The 13,972-nt window shown below is 37.4% G+C and overlaps 1 protein-coding gene across 2 annotated transcripts; it reads left to right on the plus strand.

Moving 5' to 3' along the window:
• Positions 1 to 120: 120 nt before the first annotated feature.
• NDUFB3 (NADH:ubiquinone oxidoreductase subunit B3) lies at positions 121 to 9,777 on the plus strand. Of its 2 annotated transcripts, none has more exons than XM_079782716.1 (3): positions 121 to 260; positions 4,231 to 4,378; positions 8,415 to 9,774. In XM_079782716.1, exons 2-3 carry the CDS (start codon positions 4,233 to 4,235, stop codon positions 8,569 to 8,571), a joined length of 303 nt encoding a protein of 100 aa, XP_079638842.1. In that variant the 5' UTR covers positions 121 to 260; positions 4,231 to 4,232; the 3' UTR covers positions 8,572 to 9,774. The 2 variants fall into 2 exon arrangements, with proteins under 2 accessions (XP_079638842.1, XP_079638843.1); XM_079782717.1 differs by lacking the exon at positions 121 to 260 and adding an exon at positions 1,222 to 1,249 and having other exon boundaries at positions 8,415 to 9,777.
• Positions 9,778 to 13,972: the final 4,195 nt, after the last annotated feature.

Below are 13,972 nucleotides of genomic sequence, written 5' to 3' on the forward strand. Positions count from 1 at the left end.
TGCCCCGCCCTTCTGCCCTCCACAATGGCTCTGATCGTCGTTAGACGACGGATGCACAGGTGTACGGAGGGAAATGTCGACTGTCAGCCTCCTTCGCGTCATCTCCACCTGGTCCGTAAGTCTGTGACCCCCGTTCCGGAACGTTACGTGGCTTCTCGGTTTTCCTGCCGGAAGGAACTCCCGGGGACAACTTCCGCTTCCGGTTGGCTCCGGCAGGAGGGTTGACTATTGAGTGTCCTGAGAGGTCAGATCGCTGTCAGGTAAATTAGAGAGCTGGTGGGCGATCTCTTGACTGGAAATAGGAATGACATATCCATCCTGGGGGATTTAGAAAGGGAGAGACAAAATAAAGAAGGATGATGAGGGTGTGTGGCTCCAGAGGGAAGGGGATCGAAGGACTAGCGGGGGAGAACTGTGAAGTCCTGGGGGCGTGGGGGTGGTTGTACAAGGATACAGTGGGAATGACGGGGGTTATTCCGTCCAGATGCCTTGTTCCTACTCTGCCACCAGCAGCACCCCTGTCCCGTGTTGTTTTTTGTTTGTTTGTTTGTGTGTTTACATTTGAGTTGAATAAAGGCAGAACAGCCCCCAAATCAAAAATGTGTGAAGGAGGGCCCTAGCCAGTTTGGCTCAGTGGGAAGAGCGTCAGCCTGCGGACTGAAGGGTCCCAGGTTCGATTCCGGTCAAGGGCACATGCCTGGGTTGCGGGCTCAATCCCCAAGGTGGGGGTTGCAGGAGGCAGCCACTCAATGATTCTCTCTCATCATTGATGTTTCTATCTCTCCTTCTCCATTCCTCTCTGAAATCAATAAAAAAATATATATTTTTTTTTAAATTGCAAAGGATGAGTAATTTTAATGCCTGCCTCACAAATATGTATAGTTTTAAGTGAGATTTTTTTTCTGCTATGAATGTTTCGGACAAGATGTTAAAGTGAAAAATAAAGCAGGGTACAAAGTCACATTCATTTTTAGAGCGATTTACTCCAAAATTTTTACTATTTTAAAATTGCATGTACATAGGTGCAGGGACTGGAAGGGACACCAAAAATTCATTCGTCTTTTATTTTCTAATGTTCTTATAGTACCCACAATTTTAAAAATGAGAGGGAATTGGGGTGTATGCTTGAAAGTCTTTGGTAAACCGTAAAATTACACGTGTTGTAAGTGGTATTATCCTCTTATTTCCTTCTTAGGGATTCCAGCCCCTTTTAGTGGAGGTTGATACTATCGGTTCACTCCAAACATAGGTAGATAGCTTTTTAAGTTTTCATGATTACGTGGGTTTTCTTTGTGGAACTAACTTCCTTGCTATTCTTGTTGGAACAACTCTGAACTGGAAATAATCACCTGTTGTTGAGTCCTTGGCATACTTTGTCACTTTATCTAATTTCCCCTTTTACTGTGAAGTATACATAATAGAAGGGTGTATAAAACATGAGTACTTTTTAAAGAATTCTAATTAAGCAAACACTTGTGTACCCACCCTTCTGGTTAGGAAATAAAGCATTGCCAATACCTTAGAACATGCATTCTCAACACAAGTGATTGGCCTTCGAGCATTTGAAAATTGGTTCTGAGATGATGGACAGTGTGTGAAAAAATCATAGATACTACTGTGGTGTGTGGCCCTCCAAAAAGCCATAGTACATAAACATGTATATAACATATCTGTAGTGTTGAAATTTCATCGGGGGAGGGGAGTGAGAATGTGATAAGGAAAACAGCTGTCCAAAAAAGCTCCTTTGGCGTACAAGAATTAAGAATAGGTTGAAAAACACTGCCTTAGAAGCTCTGATTTTATGTCCTCCACTAAGGGGTGACTACTATCCTGACTTGTGATAAGCATTCACTTGTTTCAAGCATTCATTTCATTTTCTATCTACACTGCGTTCCTAATTGTTAGGTTCTTCAATTTATATTGATGGGATCAAAGTATATGTATTATGACTCACCCCTTTCTCATCATATTTATAAGATTCATTCACACTGCTGCATGTTGTTTTTTGTTGTCTAATATTCCATAGGTTTCTATTTCATAATTAATCCATTGTTGGATATTTGGGTTGTTTATAATTTGTGCTAGCATCAATAATGTGGTTTAAAAGGTTCTTATAAAATATATCTATTGTTATATACATGCAAGAGTTTCTCTAAAGCAGTGTGTAGTCCAATGAAAATATAATGCAAGCCATATATGTAATTTAAAATTTCTTAGTAACCATATCAAAAAGATAAAAAGAAACAAAATTAATTTAATATGATCAGTGTTAAAAATTATTAATGAAATATTTTGTTTTCTTCATACTGTCTTAAGATTTATGTATTTTACACTTATAGAATATGTTTTATGCTATAAGTTTTCATAAACACTTGATCTATGTTTCTATTTTATCAAATTTACTGTTGATAAAGTAAATCCGTATACCCAAATTGTTCGAAATACACTCTAAATTTTCCAATAATTAACTTGAGAATCAATTTTGAAATTTAAATTAATTAAAATTAAATAGGACGTCTAGTTCCCCAGTTGCACTAACCACATTCCAGTGCTAGTAGCTACCATATTGGACAATGCAGATCTAGAGTATATAAACTTAGGAGTAGAATTGCTAGGCCATAAAGTATTCAAATGTTCCGCTTTTCTAGGTCATGCCAAACAGTTTTTCAGAGTGGTTGTGCTAAGTCACATTCTCGCCCCCTGGGTGTGAAAGTGGAAGGCACAGCACAGTGAGCTGAAGTTTATTTTTATGTTATGTATAAAAATAATACTAGTAAAACTGAAGTCTTTATGTTACTATTGAGGGCATATTTTATTTAAGGAAACAAACATCAATTAAAAAGGGGTTCTTTTTAAATATATATATTTTTATTAATTTCAGGGAGGAAGGGAGAGGGAGAGAGAGATAGAAACATCAATGATGAGACAGAATCATTTGGTCTGCTGCCTCCTGCACACCCCCTACTGGGGACCGAGCCCACAACCTAGGCATGTGCCCTGACCAGGAATCGAACCATGACTTCCTGGTTCATAAGTCTACACTCAACCACTGAGTCAAATAGATGATGATAGATAGATAAATGATGGATGGATAGATGGATGGATGGATGGATGGATAGATAGATAGATAGATAGATAGATAGATAGATAGATAGATAGAGAAGGTCACATGCTCAGGTTGCGGTTCCCTGTGGGGTGCGTATGTGTGTCTCTCTGTCTCTCCCCCTAACCCCCCGCCCCCGCCTCACTCCCTTTCTTTCTCCCTTTCTCTCTCTTTAAAAAATCAATTTAAAAGAACATGTTATTTTTAAAAATTCAACCCATTGCCTGTTTTGTGTACAGGCCATCAGTTAATAATTTTTTTACAGACAATCGTGTACAATCAGTTTGACATTAAGGAACACTAAACTTTAACCCCTAGTTCAGCAAAATGTCCTCCCAAAAATGCCATTTTCCTCATCAGTAGACCTGTATTACAAAAATATATATTCCGTTATTATGTTTTGAATGTTATCAACAAAATAGTTGTGGAAAGTTGTTTTCTCTTGCTTTATAAGTACCCACATAAGTCTAAAATATTGAGTATCTGGCTCTTTACAGAAAAAGTTCATGCGATCATGTATACGTTTAAACACAATAATGCTGTATTTTAATAGGATCATCTAAAGAAAGTAACAAATCAGTATGTAAAACATCTAAGAGTATGGACTCCATCTAAAAGAAAGGGAACAGGATTGCTTAGAAATTAGGAACAAGGGCTCTGAAACCAAACTGCAAGGCTCAAAACCCAGCTGTACCATTTATTATTTTTGTTACCTCCATGCACCCTCATTGTCTTCATTTGTAAAATGAAGATAATCATTGTAATTTAAGTTCCAATGGTTGCTTTGGAAGTAACAGAGTTAGTATATGTAAAGTACTTCAGGGTACCTGGCACATTTATTGACAGACACTAAATGTCTTCCATTATTTTAATGGAGAAAGGAATAAACAAACTAAATGGTCATCTCTGAGTGACGGGATTATTGATCATTTTTCTTTTTAATTATTTTATATGTGTGTGTTTCCTAACTGTGAACACACACTGGTTATGTAATAGCATGCTGTTTTATTAGTTCTCTCTTTAAAACATTAATTTTAAACGTTTTACCTTAAAACATTAGTAGTAAACTTGGTTATTTGATAGTTACAATGTGCATATTTCTCTCTTACTTTAATCTTTTCCTATAGACATGGCCCATGGACATGAACATGAGCATGGGCATGGGCATGGTAAATTGGTACTTCCGGATTATAGAAAATGGAAGATAGAAGGGACACCCTTAGAAACTGTGCAGAAGAAGCTGGCGGCACGGGGGCTCAGGGATCCGTGGGGCCGGTAAGAATCTTTAAATAATTTAGATAGAATTTACGATTCGTAGAGAATCGTTATCTGTTTCTTTTTCATGTATTTCCCTTTTTAAAAAAATCATTGAAAATGGCTTTTTACATTAAAGTTTTAAAATCCGTTTTATTGAAGTACCATTTACATACAGTAAAATTCACCCATTCTAAGTGTCTAATTCCATGAGTTTTGATAAATGTGTATAACTATGTAACCACCACAGTCATGATATAAACTATTTCTGTCATCCCAAAAGCTCTCTCGTGCCCCTTTCACACTCAGTGTCATCCTGCCCCTGCTCCTGGCAACCATTGATCGGCTTTGTGTCTCCACCCTTTCCTGGCCACCTTCGCATGGTACACTGCTTTGGAGACTTAGGCGCATTGTTAGCTTGTATCCCTCGTTCCTTCCTATTGACTGCCTAGCGATGTACACTGTGTGCATTGACCTCATTTTGTTTGCAGTTCACCAATTAATTGTCATTTGTGTTGTTTTCAGTTTTTAACCATTATGAGTAAAGATGATATAACCAATCAAATACAAGTCTGAATGAACATGATGCTTTCATTTCTCTAAGAGTAGGATTTCTGGATCATATCATAAGTGTGTGATTATTTTATAGGAAACCTGCCAAACTGTTTTCCAAAGTAGCTGTACCATTTTGCATCCCCACCAGCAATGTATCAGAATTTCAGTTGTTCATTGTCCTCCTCATCAATACTTGGCATTATTGGACTTTTAATTTTAGCCATTTTAGTGAATGTTGTGCCTCTTTGTGATTTTAATTTGCATTTCCATGGTTCCATGAAGACATAATCATAACATTCTTTTCCAGTGCTTATTTGTCATTAGTGCTTTCCCCCTGCTCCCCTTTGGTGCAGTGGCTATTCACATATTTTGCCTATTTATTTATCAGGGTATTTGTCTTCTTTTACTGAATTACTAGAGGCTCAGTGCACTAAATTCGTGCATGGATAGGGTCCCTAGGCCTGGCCAGTGATCAGGGCCAATCAGGGCCTTCTGGCTTCTGGCTTCTGGCTGGGGCCTCCCTTCTCCGGCTGGCAGCAGCCAGGGCCTTCCTTTGTTCCACGCCGCCCCCTGGTGGTCAGCACACGTCATAATGAGCGACCAAACTCCTGGTCTCCCAGTCAAACTCCCAAGGGGACACTTTATATATTAGCCTTTTATATACATAGATGAGAGTTCTCTATATATTTTTAACATTTAAGTCCTTTATCAGATATATATTTTACAAATGTTTTTTTGTTTTATTTTTAATATTTCTTTTTTAAAAATATATTTTTATTGATTTCAGAGAGAAAAGGATCAAAAGAGAGAGAGAGAGAAAATGGGGGAGAAACATCAATGATGAGAGAGAATCACTGATTGACTGCCTCCTGCACCCCCCTACTGGGGATCAAGCCTGAAACCCGGGTATATGCCTAGACCGGACCAGGAGTCAAATCGTGACCTCCTGGTTCATAGATAGATGCTCAACCACTAAACCATTCTGGCTGGGCTACAAATGTTTTTTCCTAAGAGTGTGGCATATTTTTTCATTTTTTAAATAATGTCTTTCAAAGAGTTTTAAATTTTGATGAAGTCCCAATCTGGCACTTTTCTATTATGGTTTGTGCTTTTTGCACCCTAAATTTTCTCCTATGGTTTCTCTTAGAAGTTTTTATAGTGTTACTTTTATATCATGTGAGGTGAGGATGAAAGTATTTTTGCATTTGGACATCCAGTTGTTCCAGCACCATTTGCTAAGACCGTCTTTCCCATATTGGTTTACCTTAATGCCTTTGTAAAAAATCAATTGACAATATCTGTGTGGTCTATTTCTGGATTCTATTCTGTTATCCAGAATAGAATGTCCACCCTTATGACAATACTACACTTCAAATCAGGTAGCATAAGATCTCCATTTTTAAAAAAAGCTATTTTAGGCTCTCTGCATTTACATTTAAAACTTAGGTTGAGTGTTGCAGTTTCTACAAAATGCCTTCTTGGATTTTAATTGGGATTTCACTGAATCTATAGCTCAATTAAGGATAATCGATATCTTAACACTATAGAATCTCCTAGTCTATGAACAATTTAGACCCTCTTTAATTTCTCAGCAGTGTTTTATTGCTTTATATATAGGACTTGTAATATTTTATTCAATTTATCCTGAGTTTTTCCATATTTTAATAGTATTGTAAATGGTATTTTAAACTTTAATTTCCAGTTGTTTGCTAATATATAAAAATATAATTGGGGTTTTTATGTTGACTTTGTATCATGTTCCCTTGCTAAATTCACTTTTTAGTTCCAACATTTTTTTACAGATTGTTTAGACTGTATTTCATAAGTGATCACTTTGTGTACACTTATTTTATTTCTTCCTTTCAATCTATAAACTTTTAATTTCTATTTTCTTTGCATTACTGTACTGGCTAACACTGCTAGTATAATGTTGAATAAAAGTGGTGTAAATGGACATTCTTGCCTGTTCTGCATCTATTGAGATGCTCACAGAGTTCTTTTATTCTATTAATATGATGAATTACTCTTATTGATTTTTCAAAGATTAAACCAATCTTGAATTCCTAAGATAAATTCTATTTCATCATGATATATTATCCTTCATATATATTGCTGGATTCAATTTTCTAAAATTTTGTTAAGAATATTTGCATCTAGCCCTAACCGGTTTGGCTCAGTGGATAGAGCATTGGCCTGCGGACTGAAGGGTCCCAGGTTTGATTCCAGTCAAGGGCATGTACCTTGGTTGTGAGCACAACCCTAGTAGGAGGTGTGCAGGAGGCAGCTGATCGATGTTTCTCTCTCATCAATGTTTCTGACTCTCTATCCCCCTCCCTCCCTTCCTCTCTGTAAAAACCAATAAAATATATATTTTTTAAAAAAGAATATTTGCATCTAGCCTTAACTGGTTTGGCTCAGTAGATAGAGTATCACCCTGTGGACTCAAGGGTCCCAGGTTCAATTCCAGTCACGGGCATGTACCTTGGTTCGGGCACATCCCCAGTGGGGGATGTGCAGGAGGCAGCTGATTGATATTTCTCTCTCATCGATGTTTCTAGCTCTCTATACCTCTTCCTTCCTCTCTGTAAAAAAATCAATGAATATATATATTTTTAAAAGAATATTTGCATTTAAAATAAAAAAAAGAATATTTGCATCTATGTTCATTAGGGATGTTACTCTATAGTTTTCTTCTAATGTCTTTGTCTGACTTTGGTATCTAAATTGTATTTGATTAGCTCATATTTTCTAATAAGTCAGATCTTTAGTTAAGTGGTTTTTGTTCTTCATAACATGATTTTTTTCCACTGACTTATCGCTGCCTGTGAGAGAAGACTTTTTTCAGGAGAGGTCTCTGACTTCGGTTTACACCTCTGTTTAGGGTGCTCAGAAGAATGACTGCCAGAGCAGGAAATCAGTCTTCTAAACTTCAGGCTGCTGTGACAGAGAAATTTATTAGTAGTAAGAATAATGTCAAATGTTACATACTCTCTGTGCCAAAATATATCACACATCACCCTGGTTATTCTTTATAACAACACTGTAAGGTAGATAGTCATCACTGAGTAGGAGAGGAAGCAGGCCTAACAGGCTAAGTAACCTGTCCATCCTAAAAGGTTGTGAATCCAGTGTAGTGGCAGAGCAAAGGTTAATACTCTACGTCTGTCCACGATGCTATAATGACTAGTATAGGCAAAGCCACACAGCTGCCCTGTGATGGATAGGGCCAAAGAAAGCCTGGCATTTGAGGATCTTGTAAAAATCCTGAGTATTGTGACTGTGAATATGAAAACAAGTGTTTTTTCTTCTACTTTATATGTGAAACGCAGGCATATAGACCTAATTATCCTATGTCACAGAAAGATACCTATTGTGGTCCATTTAGATGGTCTTATATAAGGTTGCATTTACATCTGTTAAAAAGATGAAAGTTAAATGTATTTTACTCAGTGAATGTGCATGTATGTGATTATAACCTTTGCCCCCTTTTTTTTTGTTCTAGCAATGAAGCTTGGAGATACATGGGTGGCTTTGCAGACAATGTTACCTTTGTTGGTGCAATGTTAAAAGGATTCAAATGGGGGTTTGCTGCATTTGTGGTAGCTGTAGGGGTTGAATATTTCCTGGAGTCCCAGAATAAAGATAAGAAGCATCACTGAAGATAATACCTGGAAATATCTTAGTGACTTCTTAACTCTGTTATTAAAATAATATTTCTTCACTGTAGCCTACTCATCTGTGTGTTTGTCCCTTAAAGAATACTAGTAAGATTTAATAAAGAATTCATGTTCCAGTCTGGTTTTGTCATTCGTGAAAAAAAAAAAAAAGGTGTTTCAAACCATATCAGTTTTTCTTTAGAACATGTGGTGGTTGAGGTACACTGAGCAGTGCATTCTCTACATAGCAGCCAGCCAGCATATATTTCAACAAATGTGTATGTTTTAAATGGACAGGGTCTAAAAAAGTTAAATAGTGATTAAATTTCCCACCTTAACTATTTTTTAGTGTACAGTTGCTGGTATTAAATACATTCATAATGTTGTGCAACCATCATCCATCTCCATAACTCTTTTCATCTTTTAAAATTAAAAGTCTATGCCCATCTATCTATAATAATAAAAGGGTAATATGCTAATTAGACAACATCCTTCAGGGGGAAGGGGGACAGAGGGAAGCCCAGGTCCTAGGTGCCAGAGGGAAGCTGATACCGGTAGCTGGGGGAAGGAAGGCCTACTCTTGCATGAATTTCGTGCATCGGGCCTCTAGTTAAACAATAATTCCCTATTCCCCCTTACATCAACACCTGGCAACCACCATTCTACTTTCTATATGATTTTCTCTATAAAGCACCTCATGTACTAGTAAGTGGAATTACACACTCTTTGTTACTGGCTTATCTCACTTAGCCTAATGTCCCCAAGTTTCATCCATGTTGTAGCATATATCAAAATTTCCTTTCTTTTTAAAGCTGAATAATATTACATTGTATGTTGTCGGGAGCGACCTCAGATGACAAAGTCCTGAGAGGGCAGGTTTCACAAAGTGGCCTGCCTGTTCCCAAGGTTAGTCATGCATCCTGCCCCCCTTAGGCTTAAAGACCCTTAAGCACAATAGTTTAGTAATCACACATTCTGCCCCCTAGAGCTTAGTTAACCTTTAAGCACAGTTAATTTATAAGCGTAATTATCCTTCAGCAAGAAGCATGGCTAGATTATCTGATGGAAAGGAACTTAGGTGGCGTCAGAGGTGTATGTATAGGTATAGCCGTTGGGATCTCAGCCAAGATAAGGAACTTTGCGTAAAGGTCAGTAGGAAACCTGAAACAAAGGGGTATAATTATGCTTACCACATTATAGGAATGATGTATTGTATGGAATGTAACTGACCCTGTATAAAAGTGTGGAGAAAAATAAACTCGGGACAGTAAGCGGGAAGTGCTACTGTCCTCCCGATCCCATTCTGTTTTCTGTCTATCTTTTCTCATCCTCTCCCCGCCTTGCAGGTACTGTTCGACTGATGCCGGGAGGCTCCGGCAGTATGTATAAGTCATAATTTGCTTATCCATTCATTCATTGATGGACTCTTGGGTTACTTCCACATTTTAGCTATTATAAATAATGTGGCTGTGAACATGGGTGTATGAACAGGTTTGTAAATGGGGGTTGGCCTTGCTGCTTTTACTATCTCCTGCAGGTGATTAGAGAGGCCTATACAGTATTATACTATTAGATACTTCCTGCCCAGTTCTGATTGACTATGTATCATGTTCATTTTTCTTTATTGCGATATTTTCTACTCTTGATTTAGTCCTCTTTCCCATGTTGTGAAAAGTGACATTTTTTTCTAACAATACACTAGACATTTCCCCCACATTGAATTTAAAAATTTTAATTAAATCTCTAAAGTTGAGACAACTCAGATTGTTGAAAAGAGACATTTTTTGCTTTAATAACAAAGCTAAGCCCTAGCCACTTTGGCTCAGTGGATAGAGCGTCAGCCTGTGTACTGAAGGGTCCCCGGTTTGATGTGTTTCTCTCACATGGATATTTCTCTCTGGCTTTACCTCTCTCTTCCACTCTAAAAATCAAGGGAAAATATCCTTGGGTGAGGATTAAAAAACAAAACAAAACAATAAAATGCGTGATTTTTTTTTCTTTGTAAATTTTAATTTGTGAATATAAGCTTGAGAAATTACTAAACAAACGAGGAATTTCTAATAAGCTGATAGTAGTAAATGGAATATGGTAGAATGGAATCAAAAAAGACTGAAATAAGGGAAGAGTTTAACAAGGAATAAAGAGAAGGAACAAAAAGCAATAGAACAAGTAAAAAGAGCAAGGTGGTAGATTTAAACTTAATTATATTAATTATAGCAAATGGTCTAAAATTTAAACTCTAAAACATTCCAATTAAAAGGCATTGTCTTGCCCTGTCCGTTGTTAGAGTGTTGTCCCGATACACCAAGGTTGGGGGTTCAGTCCCTGTTCAGAGCACATACAAGAATCAACCAATGAATGCGTAAAGAAGTGGAACAACAAATCAATGTTTCTTCCTTTCTCTCTCTAATCAATTTTTTAAAAAATGTATGGAGTAACTGCCTGGATTCCAGAGGAGCCGCAAAGCACACAAACCACTGTCATTTTAGCTGTTGCCATCACGGGCTAGAGCCAACTAATGAGAGATTTGTTCTGAAAATGTATGACCATGGGAAAATGCTAATTGTGTGTTTGCTAGTCTCAAAATAAGCACTGTGGATGATTATATGTAAAAGTATTGGCCCCATTTTGTATGTAGGGCAAGTCCCTAGTAAAGTAACAAAGCCTAAGATGGCATAGCTAGTAAGTTCCAGAGTTAGCTTTTGAATCCAGGGTTGACTCAACAGCCCATAGTAAACACTATATTACACTATCATGTCATATGTGATACGTACTATAAGATGCTATAAAATTATTCTTTGGATTTTTTATTTTTCTGGTATGGGAAAAGTTGTATTTACAGCTCTTCTTTGTATAAATAATCTGGTATGAGCTAGTTATACAATACAGAATAGACCAAACACATTTTACACAACGAACACTCATAAGGCTGAGTATGAAGATTATGGAAAAATGCTAAAGCCAAAGGAGCAATGGTCATAAAACTGGTTAAATATAACACCTCTTATATCAGTAAGTCAAAGAAAAAGCTACTCTGTATCCACAGTCCTTATGTGTGCCAAAGAAAAGCAGTAGAGCTTAAAGAAATGAAGGACTGAACTTCAGAAGCTATAGGTTCAATTCCTAGTTCTGTTACTAACCCCCAGGAATATTTCCTCGTCTATTAATGTGAATCTTTGTGGGTTTTTAGTGTGTTCTAGGGGAAGATCAGAGGACCTCAATGCGTGCACCAGATAGAACCTTACGAGCTCAAATACATTGCAACCTAAAGTATTATTATGAAATCTTTAAGAGATTATTCCAGGTTTTCCTTAGTTCCTTTTCTACAAAATGGTACAATTAGTTGTAACTAACCATTGTCCTTTGGATCTTTACTAATTATGCTTGATGTAACCAGTAAGTGTTTAAAAAAAATCCAAGGTATGGCATGTAATATTTCATGAAAAGAGGCAACAATGAATACAGTAATTTTACTATACACCTATACTTTGAAGGGAATTGTGTTTTGACATACCTAATGAAACAGATACACACATTTTTATAAATATATATTTTATTGATTTTTTACAGAGAGGAAGGGAGAGGGATAGAGAGTTAGAAACATCAATGAGAGAGAAACATTGATTCAGCTGCCTCCTGCACACTCCCTACTGGGGATGTGCCCACAACCAAGGTATATGACCTTGACCAGAATCGAACCTGGGACCCTTCAGTCCACAGGCCAACGCTCTATCCACTGAGCTAAACCGGTCAGGGCCAGATGCACACATTTTTTTATGGTAACATAAAAGATGTGCACAAAGCCAGGCTGGCGTGGCTCAGTGGTAGAGCATCGACCTATGAACCATGAAGGCACGATTCCCCATCAGGGCACATGCCTGGGTTGCAGGCTTAAACCCTCCATGATTCTCATCATGGATGTTTCTATCTCTCTCTCTCCCTTCCTCTCTGAAATCAATAAAAATACATATTTTTTAATATTGATTTCAGAGAGGAAGGATGAGGGAGAGATAGATAGAAACATCCATGATGAGAGAGAATCATGGATTGGCTGCCTCCTGCAAGTCCCCCACTGGGAATCAAGCCCACAACCTAGGTATGTGCCCTTGACCGGAACTGAACCTGGGACCTTTCAGTTCGCAGGCTGACGCTCTACCCACTGAGCCAAACCAGCTAGGACGATATCTACTATTTTTAACGAAACTAACCTTCTTAAAGTAGATAAGTAGCTTAAGAAGATTTTTACAAAGAAATGGCTGATGAAGCTAATACTGCTAATGCAAGAATAAGCAAACAAGAAGAAAACAACAGCGATGAACTCTTTGTCAAGAACATTATCAGACACATACAATGACCTACCATATTTTCCGGCGTATAAGACGACTTTTTAACCGAGGAAAATCTTCTCAAAAGTCGGGGGTCGTCTTATAGGGCGGGTATATCCCAAACTCTATATTTTAACTGGAAAAGTTGGGAGTCGTCTTATACGTCCCATCATCTTATACGCCGGAAAATATGGTAATCATGAAAAAGAAGTCAAGCAAAAATAATAACCACCATCATCATCATCAAGAAGACCAAAGTATGAAGACCACTATCAGTAGTACAATTGAAGCATCCATCTTATATAAAAACTGCTGTTTGAAATTTTAACCCTGCTATTTTGGCTTCTGTAAATGCTTGCTTGCTTAAATAATAAGGAAAATAAGACTACTCCCATTCCAGAGAGGCCGTGGACTATGCCCCAGAGTTGTCAGTGCTGACACCAGACCAGGCTTTGAGATAAGGTCTCATGGCCCCTTCCCAGCATGCAGGCCTTCTTTCCCAGAAGGCCCGGAAGTCTCATTCCAAATTTGGGAGACAAAAGAGCTAGAAAAGATATAAATAGAAAAAGTTTCCTCCATATGGGGGGGGGGGGGGGGGGCAGAATTTAAAAGGCATATTTTTCTCTGGGCCTGCGCATAATAAAATGTAACTCCCTTTCTCTAAGCGTGGCTTGGTTTTTCTCCAGTCTTCTGTAACACAATGAACCTTGCCCTAAGAGTGTATTGATTTGATATATTAACTAATGATAGGATGTAGTCATCATGTTTAGCAAAACATTTTTTTAAAATGTTTCACCTTTGTCTTCTTTAATTTCTATATTGTTTATTCTTAGTGTACATAGATGATAATATTTACATTTATAGAATGTTAAGGCAAAGATTGGGGTTTAATGTGATTTCTCCTCACAGTATTCAGTGTCATTAAAAAATAGCATTTAGAGAATTCATCAGATTTTTAAAGTGTTTTTTTTTTTAATGTATAGTTTACTATATAAAACCCAGGTAGGTTATCAAGAAAAAGTGTTGTTTTATATGGCCTCTCACTCAGTTGTCAACATGAGTTACAAAGTTTCATAATA

Source organism: Cnephaeus nilssonii (genome assembly GCF_951640355.1).
Source record: "Cnephaeus nilssonii genome assembly, chromosome: 10".
Taxonomy (NCBI): domain Eukaryota; kingdom Metazoa; phylum Chordata; class Mammalia; order Chiroptera; family Vespertilionidae; genus Cnephaeus; species Cnephaeus nilssonii.

Excerpts from the sequence above, each read along its gene's own strand:
- NDUFB3 (XM_079782716.1), top strand. The coding sequence starts at position 4,233 with ATGGCCCATGGACATGAACATGAGCATGGGCATGGGCATGGTAAATTG. Across the intron at positions 4,379-8,414 it reads CTCAGGGATCCGTGGGGCCG|CAATGAAGCTTGGAGATACA; the intron begins GTAAGAATCTTT and ends TTTTTGTTCTAG.